Genomic DNA, 21,888 nt, shown 5'->3' with positions numbered 1-21,888 from the left:
TTCCTTTATCAGTGCAACCAAATAAGGAACAGGCCAGGAAATTGCCAGAAGAGTCCCGAGATCAATTTCGTTGCAACTCAAGAGCTTTAAAATGAATCAAAATTTTTGCCGCCCAGTATTCCAAGCGACAAAAGCCTCAAACAATCAGAAAGTATATAAACTACTCATGTCTCCACATATATTGAAAAGTATATACGAAATTATACAGATCCAAATAGATTTAAACACAAACCCAACAGATGAAAAGACTCCATTATGAACATTTTAAGAAATCACAAGAAACTTCAATCACCACCATCTGTTCTGTGTTACTGGACAGTGAGTTAGCCAAAAAGACCAAAAAAAAGTTTTCCATCATCTTTCTTCTACGGTGCAATTGAAGGGAGTTGTTGATCAAGGGCTGTGCCTGTTGCGGCTACCGTTGTATGGCATTTCTCGTGATTCGCCGCCACTGGAAGGGGAATGGTGGACCGGGAACTCACCTGTGACTCCATGCTCGCTGCTGGTGAACTCCTGGCTTGACATTGCCCCTTTCCTAAACCTCTTCACATCAGAATGGTACGAACTGTCGTACTCAGAACTGCCGCTGGAGCCAAAGATTGCACTGTGGCCTGGTTTCACCCCTTCGTTCAAGTCCTCCAGTGACACATCACCTTCCAAAGCACGTACAATCTGTTTCAAATACAGTTCAGTCTGTTCAGCTTCCTTCTAATCTTGTGACAAAGTAATGATAAACAAACAGAATAGACACAAATAAACTTCACAAAGAATGATATTACCCACTAACTGGAGCCAAAAAGTACGTCAATGTCAGTTGAAAAAGATAATACGGTACTTCCACCTCATTTGGTATGTGTTAAAGAGATATGCATAAAATTCATAGTAAACCATGTTACCTGTACATACATCCACAAACTAGACATAAATCAAAGTCATAGCTAAAATGGCACTGCCACCTCATTTGGAATGTGTTTTCTTGTGTGGAACATTTATACGAATTGTACTTTCCAAATAGTATATGGAGAAATAGAAACAACTGACGTTTCATTAATGCCAGAGAGCCTCTGTGGTTACGTGTGCAATCTTTGTTTCTTCCCCAGCTCTCTGTCTCATTCTCCACATGTTGGCACCTCTCGCATAGTCGCATTATGTAAAAAACCGATCCTCGTTTCTTTGCTTATCAGTTCACTTAGATACTTAAAATCCTCTATGATGCCAAACTCTTGGACCCCACTTTAATGCACTGGCGAAAGATACCATGCTATGTATAGATGGGGCAGAGAGTTGAGACAAAGGATTAGAATTCGTTTCTGTCATGTATCTCATTTATTTTACAGCCTAACTTTGAGTATAGCCTACAAATTGGTTGAAGATTCCCAAATGATGTTGAATTTATGACTAGCTTCTGTTGAAAATAGCTTATATATTCAATCACTAGAACTATTCCAATTGATACCTGGCTCATCTTTGGGCGTCTCCTTGCAGAATGCCTAATGCAAGCAGCAGCGCATGCTACCATGCGCAACATCTCCTGGGGATTGTAGTCATTTCCCAAGCATGGATCCACCAACTCTTCATAGCTTCCACCTTCAGTCACACGCATTAGAATTGGCCTAGCCTGTTCACACAACAAAGCAAATACAATAAAATTATAAAAACTTCATCGCAAAATATAAACCAACCAACTGGGGCTAGTTCAATCGGCCAAAAGGCCCGGATCCCTTCCACCTCATTTGGAAAATGGTTCAAATCTTGCCGCTTACAAGACTTCCTTTTTATGGGTTACAGAATTGGACAGAGACAGAAGTGATGCAATTTTCACCATTCTTATGAGATGTGTAGAAACAAAACAAAAATGGAAAAGCAAGAGAGCAAATGTTTGTCAAAGTAGGGTTCTAACCCAGTCTACTAAGCTGTCTTCGTCGCTGCTGATGTCAACTGGGCGTCGCCCGGTGATCAGTTCCAAGAGCACAATGCCATATGAATAGACATCAGACTTGTCAGTTAGCTTGCCACTTGATGCATACTCGGGTGCCAAGTACCTGCATTCACAGTTTTTATGGAAAATCCCAAAACCAAATTACTTATTATATTTTTCAACACTTCATCGATTCTGCTTGGTTTAGATTAAAAAAATGAGTAAAACAAAATGAAAAGTCCATTTACCCAAAGGTCCCCATAATACGCGTTGACACATGGGTGTTGGTGTCATTGGAAAGTTTAGCCAATCCAAAATCTGCCACCTGAACAAGTGGTATTTCAAAACCATCACTTAAGTACAAGTAGTCAAACAACATTTTCTTAAAAGTCATCTTTACAAGAGTCTTATCCTAAAATCACTTCCACTACATCCTATGAAATTTGTATCTATGGTTTTTATGGTTTAGGTAGAAATTTAAGAGATGCAAGTACCTTGGCTTCATAGTTGTAGTCAAGGAGGATATTAGCAGCTTTGATGTCACGGTGGATTATGCGAGGGTGGCCTGCACGTAGAAAACATATTTTTCAGAGAGAGAGAGAGAGAGAGAGAGAGAGATTGATAATACGAATCACTTACAGTCCTCATGAAGGTAAGCAAATCCTTTGGCTGATCCCAATGCAATTTTGAGCCTAGCTTGAAAATCCATGTTTGGGTGATCCTTTCCTGCAAAGTGACATCATTTGATTTGCTATTAATCTTAAGTCAAAGGACATTACAATCGTGTGAAAGATAATGCATTGGCGCAGGGGATAGAATTATTTTTGTGCAAGATGATCCCAGTCCCCTGGTAATGATTGCTAAGAATGAGGGAGTAGGGATATTCTATCTCCAAATATCACATCACTATGTCCCTAATATCTTTGTTCATGTGTCCCCAGGCATCATGCATAAACAGGCACAGGATGCAAGGGAATTTCAGTATGCATGAATTTATCGTTTAACTGTCAATACATTGGAATAGAGGAACTGATATACTGGACACAGAGAAGCCCGTGCTAGAATAAGGTCAGTGAATATAATTGGCAGAATGAAACATACCGTGGAGGTGATATTCAAGTGAGTTATTGGGAACGAATTCATAAACCAACATCCTTTGAGTATCCGCCATGCAATACCCCACAAGTGACACAAGATGGCGGTGATGGACGCGACTAATAATGTCAACCTCTGCCTGGAACTCTCTCTCCCCTTGCCCACTACCAGATTTCAGACTCTTCACTGCTATCTCCTTGCCATTAGGCAACACCCCCTTGTGAACATACCCAAACCCACCTTGTCCCAACAGATTACCCTTGGCAAAGCCACCGGTCGCTGCCGCTAGCTCTTCATAGGTGAATGTGCTCTTGTTAAATCCGAGAGCAAGGGAGGGGTGGGGCGGCGGCAGTGGCGCCTGGTGTGGACCGGAGAAACCGGTAGAACTCATCTCGCTGCTGCTCATCATTGGCGGCGGTGGTGGGGGGGCTATCGCTGGCCACTGTTCGGAACTAACTGAACCAGGTGGTGGGGGTATCTTAACGGCGTGCTCCCCACTGGTGGCAGCATTCCAGCGTTGTCCATGTTGGCCACTGTTGTAGTACTCACTACCTGCGGTGGAAACTTTGGTTAGTAAAAGAAACCACTGCAAGTCAATGCCTATGATCATGTTAAAGCTACAATATTTAGTCAAAACATCTGAACTGCTTGCGAACATTAATATTTTCACAAGCAAACTAATGCATAGTAGTGATTATAATTTACAATACAATCACGTTATCAACATGCCCACTGTAGTTGGAAGCTCAATCCACATTTCACAGTCTCAAATTCTTTTACAAGGGCTAGTTGGCAACCCGTGTTTACTCCGTATAATCTTGCCGAAAACAAGAATTGAGTGTTAATCTCCTGAATAGTCTTCCGTTTGTTAGTTAGTTTCTTCCGTATCTCTTGAGTAAATCTGTATTGGGCTTGGATGTATTTTCCATCGCATTGGGTGATAATATGAATTTTCCTTTAAAAGAAAATGCCGGTGACACCAGCTAATTAACCGCATAAAGCACATGAAGATGAGACATCCCACAAGTGAAACAAAAAATTTAGAACTCAATAGAAGTAAGTAAAATGCATAAGAAAAACATGAAAATCACTGTTTCTTTGAGTATATTGAACAAACACCTAAAATGCATGAAAATGGCTCCACCCCCCCCCAAAACCCACAAATTAATCAAGAACCGCAACGCGCAAGCCATTACCAACACACCTAAAATGCACAAGAATAGCTCAATCCGAAAACCCACAAAATTAAACAAGAACCACGACGCAAAAGTTTTTTAAGACAACACCTATAATGTAGAAATGACAATACCTTCGCTGCCATGAATTAGAATTCAAAATATAAGAAATCCAATGCCAATTTGAGTGCTAAAAATCACTTCTCTCATCACAGTAAGAGCTTCTTTGGCCACTTAAAGCTTGATTAAAGCTTGATTACTTTCCGTTTCACTTGTACATGGTGGGCCCGTGTATGCATATGTGGGCTGCCACATCTCAATGGTGATTTTCGCGGGTAATTAGGCCTATATATTGGCTTAATAATATTGGAGAATTATTTCTTTTACCTTTATTCAATTATTTTTTGCAGTTATTAATTTTGCGTCAAAATTTTCTAGAAATTACTCGTTCGTGTTGATTAGAGAAATTTAAAAGGAAAAAACAAATTTAAGATCAACATCTAAGAAAATGTCCACTAAAGATCAAAATAATCCAAAACTATTTTGGATTATCGTTATCTTTATTCAATTTTCTCTAATTTGGCTTGTGATTTTTTATTTTTCTGATTTCTTGTCGAGACGAATTAATAATCTATAAAAATAGACACAAAACTAACAAAAGCGTTTTTTAATAAAGACAAAAAATAATCTTTTAAGATTAATAAGCCAAAACATCCCTAAGGGAGACAATGGGAGTAGCTTTTCTTATTTGTCGCATTTGAAATACTAATTAAATTTTGCGGAAAGTAATTAATTCGAGGTGGAATAACACACGTACTTTTGTGTCCATGAGAATTGTCCCTATAGTAGTTCATCTGATCATGTGGCTTTCTCTTCTTCTTTCTGCAACAAGACACAAAAAAGACTATCATGATAATGAGCAACAGCCCCGCTCCGGCGGCAACTCCGGCTATGATCGCCTTCTGATTGGTTGAAGAGCTGCTACTTGAAGACGAAGATGAACCCTTATGGGAGACAGGTGGCGGAGGGGTATTTTGCCAAGAACCAGGTGGCGGCGGCGGTGGTGGAGGTGGCGGTGGTGGGGGTGGAGGAGGAGGCGGAGGAGAATCGTCGTTGTTGTTGGACTTTGGTGGGGGAGGTGATGAGCCCTTGGAGGGAGGAGAAGTTGAGTTCTTCGGTGGTGGTGGTGGTGGTGATTGTGAGTCGTTGTCGTCATCTGGGGGTGGTGAGGAGGCTGGGGGCGGTGGTGGTGATTGTGACGAGGATGGTGGTGGTGACGATGATGATGGGGGTGGCGGCGGGGATGAGGATGAAGAAGATGGTGGTGGTGATGATGATGATGATGGAGGGGGTGGCGGAGACGGAGAATCCGCATTTTCATCGTCCTTTTTTGATGTAGGCATTTTAACAAAGTCTCTTTTTTGCAATAATTAGCGTCAAAACGCGTTAGCGAACCCCGCCCCTCCTCCAATGTATGACCCTAATCAAGGTTCAAGAAATAAACAGTCAAAATAAATATATAAAAACAACCAAACTTAACCCTAATTAATACAGTTAATGACATATATATATCCCATTAGCTAGCTAGCCATGAAAGATATACAGCCATCCATCATTTTGTTTACTCGTTAATGTTGCATTGATCTATACATGCAACAATGTATTATTTGGGTATTGTAGAGAGAGAGAGAGAGAGGAGGAGGAGGAGAGAGAGAGCGCGCGCTGGGGCAGTTACCTGAAGGAGAAGGGCAGGGTGGATTCTCAAAGAAAGGAGAGAAAAGAGAGATTTGCATGGTAATAGGCTGAAAACAAAGAAACCGCGAGCCGTCCTTCCTTGCCCATTCACCTCCTACAAACAAGGATGTTTTTAGCTTTCTAAATTCCGAGAAATTTTTGGGTGCCGAACGGGTACCACGTGGCTGTACCTGTTGGCTATCCCTAAATTCCTATTTTCAAGCAAAGCCCTTTTTTCCTTTCTTTCTTTTTTTTTTCTTTGGCTGTTTTGTGGTACACCTTTCATGCAAATGCATGCATGTCATTTTATAAGAGTTTAAGGGTATGCTTGTAATTGAACCAGGGATTTCTAAACATTTTGTGGCAAACAATGATTGGATGGACAAAGAATTTGGAAAGGGATAATAGGAGGGTAAAATTATTCAGTAGTCCGGGAGTACCACCAAGTGGTGCTCTGGACCACTCTACGACCTTACATTCTTGTGAGGTTCTGTAGTGGTCTGGCACCGTGTATCGGTGCTCCAGACTACTGAGAAATTAATCAGTTTAATTGGTCTTTGGGCACGTTGGAGTTGGTCAATGGTTCACAAGCTAGCTAATGGGCCAAACAAATGTCATTGGATCTCCACCTTTGCCGTTCTTGAACAACTACTACAAATACAAACCACAGATTTTCACACCCAATTATAGTAGTAGTAAATATGCTGAAAAATAACCAAAAAATATACATATATTTGTGAATTTGCTTAATTTAATTATACACGGCTCACATGTTGGTGTGAGCATTAGTTTGTCACCCTTTCAAAATAAACGTGTAAGTGAAGAAGAATTTTAAGAGCAACTATGGCCTTTTTTGTCTGACATTTAATTTGGGTCTTTTTAGCACGGTCTTTTGATTTTTCCTCTCTTAATCTTTACAAGATTTGAGTAAAAATTTTACATCATATTTTTCGTCTCAACAAGAGAAATTGGAAAAAGCATAAAAACATAAACCAAAGATGAAAAAAAAAATCATATAAGACGACAAAAAAGACCCAAAAAGTTAAAAATTCTAGAGCGTTACAAAGAATGCATGGGAACACAGAATTTCTACAAGTGTGATTTAACTGAGAGAAATTGAACGGTCTTGTTATCTATTGCTTAGACTCCAAAACCTCGCCTTCAAATATAAGGTTGAGAAAACCCCAAGTGTAGGGCTAGGTCGGCGATAGCATAATAACCGAAAAGTCCGGGATCGTTCCTACAGAGAATCGAATACAGCTTAATTCCGATTGAAGGTTTTATACGATGGATTTTGGCGTTTAAAACGGTCAACTTTCAGTTTTGCTTTAAATGGTGGAAAACTAAGGCAAAAGACTAGAAAAGAACTTTATAAACTAAAAGAGGCAAGTCTAGGGATCATCTAACCCTTGACTAAGACCGTTACCGGTTCTCGATTATAAATCAAGTAAGAGTCACAACCGCGTGCGTGAGCCCGGAGAGTTTAGCTTTAATGACTATATTTATTGAAAGATGTGATTAAACGGAGGCGAACCAACTTGTTTTTAATATTTATCGAACACATAGGAGGCCACGAGCCCTCGGTAAGCTGCTTGCCAAGACCGCTTGACTAAACATCTTACCAATGAGTTAACACCCCTTACTTAGACCAAAAATACAAGTTAAACTCTATTCCAAAAATCATGCTTTTAATCCCGGTGGTTTGAGAACCAAATAACGACCTAAGTTCTCGGGAAAGAGTATCCCGAGACTTAACCTAATAACTACTCACTCATAGCTAAAGCATAGACCAACGCATAAAAACGAGACATGATATTTAACCGTAAAAATCGAAAACAAACTTGATATTACCAAGGATCTAATCCGTAGCTATAACTTTAATAAATAGGAAATTGACAAACAATAAAGACTTACTTGAGTTCAATGGAAATTAAACTTGAAAATGTTAAGAAGACATTAATGGAGTACAAGCTAAGAAAGTAATTGTCTAGATAATAAAGGAGGGAGAAAGATGATCCTATTTATACAAAAAGACTATCTCTCTCCTCCAAAATATCTAAAAATACACCAAAAGTAGAAAGTTGCCACTAATGGAAAGTTAAAAGCTGTCAAAAAGTAAGTCGATAAGCCTCCCGTATCGATACTCCAAAATCCGTATCGATACCGAGCTGTCTTGCTCTGAAATCCAGGATTCCCCGTAGATGAACCATATCGATACAAAAGGAACCGTATCGATACTCCAAAATCCGTATCGATACGCTGAAGCTTGCAAAACCCATTGTTTTAATGAAGTATCGATACGCCATGAACCGTATCGATACGGGTCTGTCTTCCTGGCAGATCAAGTCCCACGTGCCCAGTTTTGCCACCCGACGGCCCCTGGGGACTCGCCAACCTTCCGTTTGATCATTCCAAAGCCCGACGGTTGTATTCTTCAGGGCCTCGCCACTCGGATTCCCTCAAGGGTTGTACGAGGCATCAAAATAACGCATTTTATTCATCTATCACCTGAAACGCTCAACGAGAAATCTTACGCGCAAAATTACTTAAAACTGCAAATAAACATAAAGCACATGACATAAAACGGGATTAGAAGCATCAAATATCTACAATAATGGGTGCTTATCATCTATTTGAACCCAATTTTTTTTTCCCTCCACGCCCAATTTTCTCTCAATAAAGATACAGTATATATTAATCCAAGATTACCCTTACTAGGTTTAAGAGTTATTGAAGATGAGGGTATTTTTGGCTACAGAAATGATTCGTGCACAGCAGCTGTGCACAGCCTAAATTCTAAAGTGATTTTGGGTGTTTTGTTAACGCCTCTAACGATATCGAACGAAGCTCATTTTTTACAAAGACCTTAAACGACATATTTTGAACAAAATGAGCGGCTCCGATCATCTTTGCGCGATCCGAGGCGGGAGAAAAAGGCTGCTGTGCACAGCTGCTGTGCACGTAGCACAGCCCTTTTGGCTATGGCTGAATTTTTAAGGGGGTGCATTAGAATTTGGGGTTAGGGAGAATTTTGTGGGTCTATACGAAAGCACTATCGTGGGTATCCAATTTTTTTTTGGTGCTGCTATTCGCAGTTCTTTATTTTCTCCCATAGTGTACTACATTTCGGTAAATGGTTGTTAAAAATCATACATAATATTTCGGTAAATAACTGTTGAAAACAATATTATATTTCGGTAACTACATGTCGAAAATATGTTTAACTTTCGGTAAACAACTGCCGAACATACATTTTCGGTAAATAGCTGTTGAAAAAAATATTATATTTCGATAATTGGATGCTGAAAATATATCTCAATTTCGGTAACTAACTGTTGAGTATAATTCAAAATTTTTAACGGGCTATGGAAGAAAATAAAGGGCTGCGAATAGCAGCGCCCTTTTTTTTTTTCAACGAGTTAGTGGTTAGAAGTTGCGAGTATCAAGGGGAGAGAAGAGGGTGGGACTCTAACAGCACACGCCTCATGCATCGGACAAGGAGTTGCGCCCCACTTGCTTGTGGCTATCCTTCATTTTTTAGGGTTCGTCCAAAACATCAATTGCGTCAAAAAAAATTACGATAGTGAGATATTGATTGACACTCGACATAATTGATTTTTAAAATCATGATGAAAAATTAAATATATAAAATACAACAAATATATATATCACAAACATACCGAAGCCTAATTTTAATAATCATTTAACAAAAAGTACGTCTACGGAATCAATTTTCAAAAACAACCTCGGACTGCCTTCAAAGCCTATATTGCTCAATCATTAACGTGAGTCGAAAGATGCTTGATACTGTCCATAACAAAAATATATAAAAGCACCGTAAATCTGAGCCCTTTATTTTTTTGGTTTTATGGACACTTTCATATGTTTTTTTTCATGTTTCCTAACAATTTTGGAGCTGAAAACATAGACAAATGGTTGAACAAAGGAAAAACGTGGCGCAACCCAATAGGAGGGAGTGATTTTTCAGTACCGAACGGATATATCCTACGCATTCGATACACTTTTGAACGATTCGAATTGAAACCTTCTCTTCTCCACACTTTCTCTCTCATTTCTCTGGCTCCGAATCTGAGCCTTTCAAACACAGCTCAACTGAGTCATGCTAGAAGGGTAGATAGTGGAGTAGTTCAGAGTTCAGACTACAGCAACTCTCCTGCTTCACAGTTCCTCTCTCTCTCTCTCTGGATCTCTCGAGATCGGTTCCTTTCCAATTCGCGCCCTTATTTACGATGCCTTCCAGAAGAAGAACGCTTCTAAAGGTTATAATCCTCGGCGACAGCGGGTGAGTTTCACCCGTCATCTCCGTGCTACTCACGATCTTCAGTTCTAGGTTTTTTTTCACGTGTATATGGTTTAGATCTTTTGCTGTATGTTCTGAATTCAAGCTCGTGATGCTTTGCCACTTATTGAATTGACGTTAGTTTGAAGCTGTTCTAGTCGTACTATTAAGTAAATGATCAACCTCTTTAGCGCCATTCACATGGACGTTAGTTGTAGGATTTTAGCTAAGCAGTGATAAAAGTGTATAACAAAACACTACATAAGAGAATATAGTACTCTCTCCGTCCGTAAATGTTTGGCACTTTTGGGAGTTCTCACTTTTAAGGAAGAAATATTATTGTATTGTGCAAAAATCAAGTGTCTAATCTTACTCTTCTAGTGTACTATGAATAGTACTTAAAAATTTGAATTTGAAATTTTGTGTCCAAAAGAAAAGGGTAACATGGGAAGTTTACTATATTTTGCTTTTGACTTTTCAAAATGGACAAATTATATGGGACAATAAAAAGCATGAAAGTGCCAAATATTTAGGGACGGAGGGAGTATTTATTTTGGTGGAAAACTTACAGGTCCTAATTTATTTTGCTTTATTGAGCTATGTGATCTACTTACTTACAAATTTGAGTTTTCTTCCAGGACTTGTACAAATGACCAGCGCCGACAATATAAAAGAAAAATCAAATTACTTGAAAAAAAATATGAAATTTTAAAGTGCATTTATACATGAAAGCCCAGTGGAGCAGCACCAGGATACAGGATTAGATGTTTATGGGTGTTTCAGTATTCGGTTGTTGGTTGGGTTCTACATTTACAACTTACTGAATTAGAGTGGTTCCTTTTGTGTGTGAATTGCAGGGTGGGAAAGACCTCTTTGATGAATCAGTATCCTTCTTTGCTTGCTTTGTAGTTTAATTACTGAATATGATGGTGTCTCTTCCCGGAAGAAATGCCGTGCTACTTAATTGTTGAATCTTCGGATTGCAATTCTTGGTTTGCCTTGAATATTTGCTCTCAGATATGTTAATAAGAAGTTTAGCAATCAATACAAGGCAACAATCGGAGCTGATTTCTTGACAAAGGAAGTTCATTTTGAAGATAGGCTCTTCACTTTACAGGTTAGTGGTAAATTGGTAATGCTCAATTTTGCTATTCAATTCATATCTGTTTCGTCTGTAAAGTAGAGGATGCTGTCCAGTTCTCTTGAACCAAACTGGGTTTGAAAGACTTCCGGAATCAACACTTTTGCTCCAATATGAACCATTCAAATGGACACGAATAAGTGTGTAACCATGGATGAAGATGGCCAGCTTTATGTGTCTGTTATAGCCTTCTGAGGATAATTTTGCATGATCCTCAATATATGATTCCACTGAGTACAGTTAACCACCTGCTTGGCTGTTTCCTGTTAGGATTCCAAGTCTTAGGGAAACGTAGAACAGTGATGCACGGACACGGACACGGACACCGAAACCGACACCGGGACACGGGAATTCTAAAAAAATGGGGACACGGACACGGCGGGAGACACGCCACGTGTATATTTATTTATTTATTTACATATAAATAAATAATTAATTATAGTTTAGCACCCAGAAATTTAAAAAATAATAATAATTTGGCCCCAAATTTTTTTTAAAAAAATTACAGTTTGACCCCCAATTTTTTCAAAAATTACAGTTTGGCCCCCAATTTTTTTTTTAAAATTGCAGTTTGGCCCCTGCCGTGTCCCCATCGGTGTCCCCGCCGTGTCCCCAGCGGTGTCCCGCCGTGTCCCCCTCAAAATTTAATATTAAAATATGGGACACGCCACGTGGCGTGTCCCGTACGTATCTCCGCAGTGTCCCGCGGTGTCCCCGTGTCCCTGTGTCCTGACACTGCGATTCTTCGACCTCTAGAGGTGTTGGTGCTTCATAGCGTAGAAGTGACAAACATATCTGCATAATGTGCACTTGATCCTAATCTCTAGTGTTAGGAAAAAATCGTAACATGAGACGTAATTGGGTGTCCTAATCCCTAGTGTTGCAGCCAAAAATCGTAACATGAGACGCCATTGGGTTTCTATCTTTGGAAGTTTGGCACAATTAATATGAACGTTGCTTCTGGTTGGTTAATGGGCATCATAGGTCCACATCATATTCTTAGTGTGCATCCATACTCAGTTTCTGGAACCCGTGGAACTTGCGTTTAAGTGAATGACTTATGCCTTAGATCAAATTCAACTTTTGTTTTGGTAGATCTGGGATACAGCTGGCCAGGAAAGATTTCAAAGTTTGGGTGTTGCTTTCTACCGTGGTGCTGATTGTTGTGTTCTTGTATATGATGTAAATGTGATGAAGTCATTTGACAATCTGAACAACTGGAGGGAAGAATTCCTTATTCAGGTAATGGTGTTCATTTTCTTTGCGGGACATATGATACTTCTACATAATATAATTTAGTAGATCAAGTTGTGTGCTCATTTTTTTCATTTTAGTTTTGGTGGGCTGTCAGTTTAAAATTTTATATTTCATGATGTAAAAGTGCATTATTCTTCTTGCCCCTTGTTTTCATTTTACCATCCCCAAGACCATGGCTCCCTGCAGAGTTGACTATGGAAAAAGGTTTCTTAGGCCAAATTCAAGTTATTATCTGTGATGCTTTGTTCATTCTTTGTTTTGCCCATTTAGTTCCTATTTAACAAGAATGATTCAAAAGCTTGTTCGTTGTGTGGTTGTGTAAAATTTATCGTTACCAATCAACTGAAATATGGATACAAGATGATGATCCTTTGACAACTCTCATGCAGGCAAGCCCTTCGGATCCAGAAAATTTCCCATTTGTTGTTATTGGAAACAAGATCGACGTGGATGGAGGGAATAGTAGAGTGGTTGGTAACTCTTTGAACCATTTAGGTTTAACCATAGCTTTATACTTCTGTGAAATGATATAAGTTTCTCTCATGTTGATAAAAAGAAAGTGCTTCTGATGCTACAGGTTTCTGAGAAAAAGGCTCGCGCTTGGTGTTCCTCAAAAGGGAATATTCCATACTTTGAGACCTCAGCGAAGGAGGGGATCAATGTTGAAGAAGCTTTCCAGCTCATAGCAAAGAATGCCCTTAACAGAGGGGACGAGGAAGAAATGTGAGTAAACAATGAATTAAGTAGAATTATATCATATCACTGAACATGGACATTTCATAACCTTTGCATGCACCACTTCACATTAACAGCATTCATGTTGGTTAAAAGTTTCTCCTTCCTAATATGATTAACGAACTGAACATGTGAGTTTGTGGCATGCTTTTGACCTATTTGTAGCTTCGTTCAAGTGTTTTGAGTCATTTAAGGTTGATTATAGGATTTGTAAAGTGAGAAGGGCTTGCTGTTTTTGGCCAAATTACTCCCTGAATTTTTTCCTTCTGAGAATTTTCCACAGCTGGTATTAACTTCACATTTGTTGGCCTTTCTTTCTACTCTTGTTGCTTTCATGGTATGAAGATACCTGCCAGACACCATCGATGTAGCAAACGGCAGTCAGCAGAAGTCAACTGGATGCTGCTAAATTTACTATCTGATATTTTGTCGGATGACAATAAAAAGCATCGGGAACATTGTAAACCTGTATTGCTACTGTTTGTCATTTCATTGCTTTTCCGTGAAGATACACTTGTACATTAGAGTATTTGTATGAACAGCAAATTGGTCTCTTGAGTGCTGGTGAACTTGGTTTATGGTTGCAATATAGGGATCCATATTTTGCTTTGCATGCTCAAAATTCTGAGCTGTGCCGATGATGTGAGTGCAAGGAGGATTATTTTCATTATAAAGCTGGAGCCATTTCTTTCTTCTGCAGTCGGATAATGTCATAATGAGATGTTGAATGAACCGTTATGAAGTATTGTAAAGGTGGGCACTAGTTTTATCTGTTGTGCTTTCAAGGAAGCACCGGCTTTTAAGCTGGAATTACAATCATAGTTCTATTGGTGGGGAGAAGTTTTGAATTCGAATGGTTGGATGTCATAAACATTCGCAGTAGTTGCTTTAACAGTAACCATAATTGGATACCCTTTGCAATGTTCCAAAGCGGCCCACGCTAAAGCTGCCGGTAATCATAGTTCTCGTCCCCAGAATTTTAAGCTATGTGAGATCGTCTGATGCTGATTACTCTCTTTCTCTCTCTCTGCACACACACAGAGAGAGAGAGAGAGAGAGAGAGAGAGAGATATTCAACCGTGCAGCTGCATGAATAAGTTCATCGGAGGATTTTTTTGAACATCATCAGAGGAACTGAATTCTGCAAGTTTTTCCCAGGTTCCCCATTGGTTGGGCTAGAGCATTCTGTTGTGGTCGACCAATTGAATGCTTGAAACTCCTCAGAAAACTACAGATGAATTTAACCAAATCTTCCCCAGGTTAATGTGCAGAGAACAAAGTCAAAGGAAAGTGACATCAGATGCGAAATGAAATCCAATTTTTATTCAGCTTGTGTAGGCAAGGCAAAATAAAAGCATCCACACAGAAGCCAGACGGAAGCACAACACTGAAGCACGCATAAATATTTCTCCACCATTGCCGTTCTTTCCTACATCTTGCAACAAACATCTGATATAATTTAGATATGGATACAAATACTACAGACATTTCAACGGGTATCGATTCAACTAACTTAGATACCTACTCAATGACTTAAGAAAATGGTCAAAACAAAGATACAAAATCTAGTCCTCAGAAATGGCTGCTGCTTCCACATGGGAGGACAGAAGGAGTTTATCAATAAGCCAGTGCAATCTAAATCTTCTTTCTTCTCAATCTTGGCGTATAACTTCACTTGTGATCTTCAAGGACTTCATCCAACACTGGCAACAAACTGAACAAAGGACAACTCTGTTAATTCGTCGCAGACATTATTTAGAGAGGGGAAACAAGAAAGAAAGATGAGAACATTGCAAAGGAATGAATGTCAGAGAATTCTTGAGATTTTCTTTTGATGGGGAGAAAATGTGAGATTAAAGCGTTCAGAATTGTAATATAAATAAGAGAGATGTATAATGCGGATAAATGAACAGCTAGATCAGCTCTTGTGTTATGTAAATGGGACCTTGTCTATTATTGCACCACAAAATCAAACATTCTCCAGGTTTCATCAGGAAACTTAAAACAAATCAAACCAAGTTCCAAAATGTCAACAAGTTTTTTAAAACCTTCTAATTGCCGTAAAATTAAACCAGCATTATCAGAAAATTTTCATACCTAGATTCAGGTCCATTTTAGAAAACCACATTTCAAGAAATCTGAAACAAATTTTCCCAGCTGAATTTCGACTCCCCTTACAGGAAGTTGGCCACGGCAACTCAAACCTTACAGAAATACGAATTACAAATGCTGTGTTTGGATGAGTTTTTGGGAAATTTTTTATGAGAGTAATGATTGGAAGTAGGGGTAATGAGTGGAGAGAGATAGATACAGAGAGCAATGAGAATAATGATCGGAGATAGGGGTAAATGGGTAGAGAGTAATGATTGGAAGTAGGGGTAATGAGTATTTTTTTGAGTTGAAATTTCTTTTTCAAAAAGGGATCCAAACACAGCAAAAATTAAAAGAACTGACATACTCACTTGGAGGAAATAGTGAAGAACCAGAAAGCATGAATGAGGTTTTGTATTTGCATGTTTCTTGAGCAATGGTTACTTTGGGCCAAAAGAAATTTTGTCCTGGTTGGTAGGCCGAACTGGATTTCCAGCTGATGTAGCAGGTACAAATGTGTTCGGAGCAGAAGGAGATGACATCATCATAGACCTCGAAATCGGTGGCCTTTGAGTGGTCATGCTCATACCCATGGGGGGCTTTGCTGGTGAGTTTGCAAAACCCATTGCAACTCTGTTGATAGGTATTGATTGTTGCATAGGCCTAGAAGATGGAGCCGGCATGCCCATACGGGATGCAATGATATGTGCTCGCTCTTGGTAAAGCCGCTGCTTTGATCTCTCCATTTGCTCCCTAACTCGCATAACCACACTTTCCATATCGCTGAAGAAAGCTAATTTGGTTTCCAACTTGTGTAACTGCAATTAATGAAACCTCTGAAAACATTGAATTTTTTTCACAACTAACAAAAGACTGCATGAAGTACCTGTTTGTCTATCAACATTGAAGCAAGCTGTCGAATTTGGTCTTCCTCCTGGTCCGCAAGAAGCTTTGCTTTCACTGCTGCAGAAGAGATTGCAGTACTAGCAGCACGCTTCACCTTATCAATGTTGTGGTAGTCTTTGGACTCCAAAGGTTCTTCATTCTCATTTTTAAAGTCTTTAATCCCTTCTTCACCTGCGTTAAACAATCAGAAAAGGAAATTCAACAAGAAACGAGGATAGTTTTCCTGCTAACAAAAAATTCTATCCGACTACACTTCCTTTCCCAACTATCCAAAAACACATAATAATAACAATCATGGGAACAAACTGCAGGTTAACTTTTTATCAGTCTGTGAGACCTGTAACGAGGAATTCAAATCATGGGCTGAATCTTCTTGTTTCTTAGAATTCCAATCTGTTCACAGCAATTAGGATTGAAATTATGGATAAGACAGTGAGTCTTCCCACCGATTGCCAAAAGAATATTTGTTCTCTAGGTTTTGATATCAAAGTTTGCCTCTAAGGTACATAGATTTGCTATACTAAACTATATATCCAAATAACTGAATTGTACTTTAGCATTGTCAAGCGACTTCCAAAACAAACCTGTTTTTCTTCCATTTTCTGTAATGGAATTTGACGTGATCAGCTCCTTAGACTCCTCCTTTTCTGAGGGAAGAGCATCAGGAGCAGCAACTACATCCTTTGAAGCCTCTGTACAATTAGAGGGCCTTCCCTCTAAAGCTCCATCAGACTTTGAAGGAATGTCTTCTTTGCTTGTCAAGTCATCTGATTCTTTTGCAGATCTTGCTGCCGCGTCTTTTGGCAAATCTGGGTTATCCGATTCATTTGGACAAACTAGTCCTCCATCCTCATTGGTTATCACTTTTGAGCTATCAGCTGGCACTTTCACAGAACTCCGACGAATCTCTGGTTTGGGTGTTAAATCATCTGATTCTTTTGCACCTGCTGTCACTAGGTCTTTTGGATGAGACTTTTCTATAAATCCACCATTAGGAGAAATTGACAGCTCCTCTTTTCTGCTAGAATCTTTGTCCTTTTCATCACCGTGACTGCTTGGTAAATCGCCGCCGTCCAATATCAATTTAGACTTTTCTTCTTTATTTTCCAGATTTTCCTTCCCATCATTCAGAGCATCCTGTCCAACCGTTTCAGCACCAGATCTGCATATCTTAGAAACGTCAGACATAATATTTGTGGGCTTCTTCAAAATCATAAAGCTACAATGAAACTCGCAAACCTCTCAGAATCAGCTGATTTTTTCTTGTCATCTGGTGGAGGATCATGGAGAAGAAAACAATGCCTCGCAGCCAGCTGTGTGCTGGAAGAGTTGCCAGAAATAGACTTTAAAGAACTTCTGACCAAGGCAGCAGCCACATTGGGTTCAGCAAATCTTACCAGGAATGCTGCCTGTAGAAGGAAATGTCAGCACAAAGCAGAGAGATAAGTAACCAAGTTCGCGAGCCTCTCATTGCCAACTTTGGAAAACAAGTACAAAGATTCTGTAGCAGACACATGCTACCTGCGACTTTAAACCCATAATTAGACTACAATTACCATTGCATTCTGCCTTCCCAATATGTAGAAGAATAGTTTGTGTAATAAGTTCAAAATGACATCATTAAATCAAGGGTCATGCTAACAATCGCCTGATGTCCAGTTGTCAAGGTGCAAATGATGCCAAAAAAGCTAGAGCTTGAAATATGTTTCTGTATACTTTCCGCATACTCCAACATACTTTTTACACCATAGTCCATAGCCACCTCCCAAAGTCCGTGGTTAGCATTTTCCTTAATTAAATAATTAATTTTTCAGCATATAAGCTCCATACCAATGCCATGACAGGGTTTCCTGCTTCAGCAAAAGAAAACTGGTCCCCAGGCCCAGGAAAAGACCCCACAGCTTCAAATGCTTCCTTGAGTGCTTTTAGGGCACAGTTCTCATTAGTTTCCTGACCAACTTTCACTTCACTGGTATCTTCCAGCTTCAAAATTTCCATTGGGGAAGAATCAGGCTTATTTTCATCTGCAATACTTGTACTCTCTGTTGTTTCAGATGGATCTTTAGGAGCAGAAGAATCATTATTTTGTGTCGCTGGATCTGCATTTTCTTTAACACTAGCATCAATTTCCTCATCACAGTCCATAAAAGTCTCCTCAATTGGCATTTGTACAAAATGCAAAATACATTGAGTTTTAGTTTTTGTTGCGACATGCTCTGCAATCTCATTCCAGTTCTCTTTATATAGCTCCAACGCTTCAAGGAGGAGGAGGGTTTCCTGATCTGTCCACTTCCCGCCGCTTACACCAGCAGCCTCAGCAGGCTCCATGAGAATAAAATCAGTTGGGGACATATCAGAGTCAAACTTCCCGTTAGTGAAGCATTCACTACATAAATCAAAATCAGCCTGTGTGACAAACAAGAAAAGAATCAGCACACAGGAAACCTTTCAAGAAAGAAACTACAACAATTCCAAGAGAGAGAAAATTGCAACATCAGAGCCCAGAAATTGACAAATTAAATAATTGTTTTAGATGCTTTTTGCAAAAGGGATATGGAAGCACGGACCACTTCTCACATTTGTTCATTTCTAATAATTTTAAATTGGTTCATCTAATAACACGATGCCAATTCTTGTGCTAAAAAAGCAAAGTACCAGAATCGATTTCAATATTTTCTATCATCAAAGTATCAAGATGAATTTCCTCACATGGTAAAAACTTCCACCAAAAAGCACGTAAATTTGCTAAACTACTTGATTCCACATAATCCAAGTTACGTTGTAACAGTTAGACTAGTAACTACCCAATGGTTCCACTTCGTTATCTCCCACAACCTAATTTGGAATTCTTCGACCTGGTATTCTCATTATACCTACACAGTTCATGTAATCATTTACTAATTTTCTTCCCTCCTTTACTCTATTTGAAAGAGCAACTTTGCACCAAAAAAAGAAAGAGCAACTCAGAAAACCTGATATGCACAAAAATTATGAACTGCTGAGGTGTTTTGGTTGCACGGAGGATCACTAAACCTACATAAAAATGGAACTAGCTAGGCAGTCCATCATTCAAAGTATGCACTCCACCATCAACATAACAAACTTGAAGGAAACAACGAACCTGCTTCTGGCAGTGGTAGCGCTTACGGGAACAATCAGCTGAGCAAGAATTGCAATGATATTCAACAGAGGGGCCCTCCTCAGTCTTTGCTAATTCTTCAGCAAGAGATGACTCTGGAAATACCCCAGATGGAGCAGCTGGTGTAATTACATTAGTTCTAGTTGCCGCTGGAGCACACGATTGTTCTGTTTCAAATCGAAACAATTTCTCAACCAACGAATTTGTCTTCGCTTCCCCATCACCACAAGGGTTCACAGCAGAACCATTCTCTGGAAATGGGTGATAATTAATTAAACCCCAATGGTCCAAAAACTCCATCACCTCTTGCCTGGCATCCAACTCCCCAACAGAGAGATCCGACAAATCTTTCAATTCGACCAGTGTACTAGGGTTCGCATGGAATTTTCTCATGATCCAGTTACGTATGTCCAAATATACTTCTGGGGTTCTGTTCTCTGTCTTTCCATTGAAGAAAGACGGCATTGCTTGTTCTTCCAACGGATGAACTTTTGCCCAAGAAAACCAACCTGAATACCAGGAGAGGTAGGGAGAGATTTGAGAAGAGCTTTCTAAGGAGAAAGCTAAAATAAAAAACTTTACTTCCATACAAAACCCCTGAAATCCAACATTAGGTCCAGAAACGAACAAGCCTCTCTCTTTTCAACTCTTTATCAAAGAAAGAAAGTGAAAATCAAATTTGTCTTTTCGAATAAGCACCCTCGATTGTTTTATACAAGCAAATTCAAAGAAATCAACTATCTTTGCCAAGAAGAATTGATTCCCATATCAGTAACAAGCGGGAATCTGAACCACATGAGCATTCCCATATCAGTAACTTCAACCGACTGAATAGAAATTAGGGTTCCAAAAGTTGTACTTCAACTAAATGAACAACAACTAGGGCTTGACAAGTTGCATTTATTAGAACCAGATCAGCCTTCTCATGCAAAGAAATTCACCCAAACGAACAAAAATTAGGGTTCCAAAATTGCACTTCAACTAACCAACAAGAACTAGAAGCACACAAGCATTCGCTCATCAGTCATCAATAAATTCAACCACTGAACAAAAACATAAAAAGATTCATATTTCAGGGTAAAAAAAACATTCACCCAAATTATCAAAAACAATGGTTGAAAAAGGTTGCATTTTCAACTAACCAGCGGGAATCCAAACTGCATGGGCATTAACACCACGAGATCTAATCACTCCATACTCCGCTTCAACCTTGGCCTCCCAAAACTAGGGTTCCAAAAGTTGCACTTCAACTAAAGAAACAAAACTAGGGTTTGACAAGTTGCATTTCGGCTAACAAAACAAAGGTTTGAACAAGTTGCATTTCGGAGCTACATGAGCATTCACAGATCAAGACATTCATCCAAGTGAACAGAAATTAGGGTTCCAAAAGTTGCACTTCAGCTAACCAACCACACAAGCATTCGCACATCAGTAAATTCAACCAAATAAACCAAAACTCAAAAAGATTCAATTTTTAGGGTTAAAAGGAAAATTCACCCAAGTGAACAAAAACTAGGGTTAAAAAAGTTGCATTTTTTTCCAACTAACCAGCGGGAATCGGAACTGCATGAGCATTAACACCACGCGATATAATCACTCCATACTCAGCTTCAACCTTGGCCTCCCAATCCTCTTCCACCACCGCCGCCGCCGCCCTCGCCACTTGCCGACCACTGGCTCCCTCCGCTGCCGCAGCCGCCTCGACTTTCGCAGCCTCGTCGGCGGCGGGAGACTGCCGAGCTCTGGTTAACGGACCGTTGTGGATCGGAGCCGCCGCAGCCGAGGAGTTCTTCTCGCGCGCTTGGCGCTTCGACGACGTCGTCGGAGGGGTCGCGCCATTGCCGCTGGCTTTTCTCTTGTGGCTTCCGCCTCTCCGCCGCGAAGAAGGTGGCTCGGCCGCCGGCGCCTCCGGACGCTTAGATGGAGTTCCGGCGGAATCTCCGGCGGCGGAGTGTGGGGGTTGGTTCCCGCCGTCCTTTCGCTTGTCTTCCATATCTCAAGGGCTTGTTTCGGAACTCTCGAATGGGGTTCTTTGAAAATATACACCATTTTTCTGGTGTCTCTCTTGGCTTTCCTGTGTAACGCGGTCTACGTCCGTTGTTATGAGACCGCAAGGGTTTTTCATCCACGCCGTTGAAGTTTACTGATCACAGTGGATTTGAAAAGTGTATTTTAGATTGACGGTCATGATTTTGTATTCTAATGTGGGTCACCGTATGATGGTGCGTGTGAGGTCACGCAATGATGAGGAAATTGTTTGAGCTTGATAAATATAATAACTGTAAATAACCAACTGGACAGTATTTTAGTAATCTTGTAGCTCATTCTGCTAAAATTCTTATTTTTTAAGTATTTAATTTTTATTTTGCGAGACGAGTCATTACTCTTTCTAAAGTA

At 39.8% G+C, this 21,888-nt stretch overlaps 3 protein-coding genes across 3 annotated transcripts; 1 reads left to right on the top strand and 2 right to left on the bottom strand.

The window, feature by feature from the left end:
* Positions 1-85: 85 nt before the first annotated feature.
* LOC131307912 (proline-rich receptor-like protein kinase PERK4) lies at positions 86-6,182 on the bottom strand. The gene is made up of 9 exons (XM_058334655.1): positions 5,924-6,182; positions 5,006-5,668; positions 3,020-3,565; positions 2,558-2,644; positions 2,413-2,483; positions 2,167-2,243; positions 1,901-2,042; positions 1,457-1,618; positions 86-672 (listed from the first exon to the last, which is right to left on the bottom strand). Exons 2-9 carry the CDS (start codon positions 5,589-5,591, stop codon positions 394-396), a joined length of 1,950 nt encoding a protein of 649 aa, XP_058190638.1. The 5' UTR covers positions 5,592-5,668; positions 5,924-6,182; the 3' UTR covers positions 86-393.
* A 3,652-nt stretch (positions 6,183-9,834) lies between these two features.
* Positions 9,835-13,977, top strand: LOC131307911 (ras-related protein Rab7-like). Its single transcript, XM_058334654.1, has 7 exons — positions 9,835-10,225; positions 11,080-11,106; positions 11,240-11,339; positions 12,459-12,605; positions 13,010-13,090; positions 13,198-13,343; positions 13,701-13,977. Exons 1-7 carry the CDS (start codon positions 10,173-10,175, stop codon positions 13,762-13,764), a joined length of 618 nt encoding a protein of 205 aa, XP_058190637.1. The 5' UTR covers positions 9,835-10,172; the 3' UTR covers positions 13,765-13,977.
* Positions 13,978-14,731: 754 nt separating this feature from the next.
* LOC131307910 (SWI/SNF complex subunit SWI3D) lies at positions 14,732-21,525 on the bottom strand. Its single transcript, XM_058334652.1, has 8 exons — positions 21,040-21,525; positions 19,474-20,000; positions 18,183-18,758; positions 17,592-17,761; positions 16,937-17,514; positions 16,333-16,523; positions 15,818-16,264; positions 14,732-15,069 (listed from the first exon to the last, which is right to left on the bottom strand). The coding sequence occupies exons 1-7, from the start codon at positions 21,482-21,484 to the stop codon at positions 15,887-15,889; spliced, it is 2,865 nt and encodes a 954-aa protein (XP_058190635.1). The 5' UTR covers positions 21,485-21,525; the 3' UTR covers positions 14,732-15,069; positions 15,818-15,886.
* Positions 21,526-21,888: the final 363 nt, after the last annotated feature.

Source organism: Rhododendron vialii, chromosome 11a, assembly GCF_030253575.1.
Source record: "Rhododendron vialii isolate Sample 1 chromosome 11a, ASM3025357v1".
NCBI classification, from domain to species: Eukaryota; Viridiplantae; Streptophyta; class Magnoliopsida; order Ericales; family Ericaceae; genus Rhododendron; species Rhododendron vialii.
This window is presented reverse-complemented; position numbering and strand designations above follow the sequence as displayed.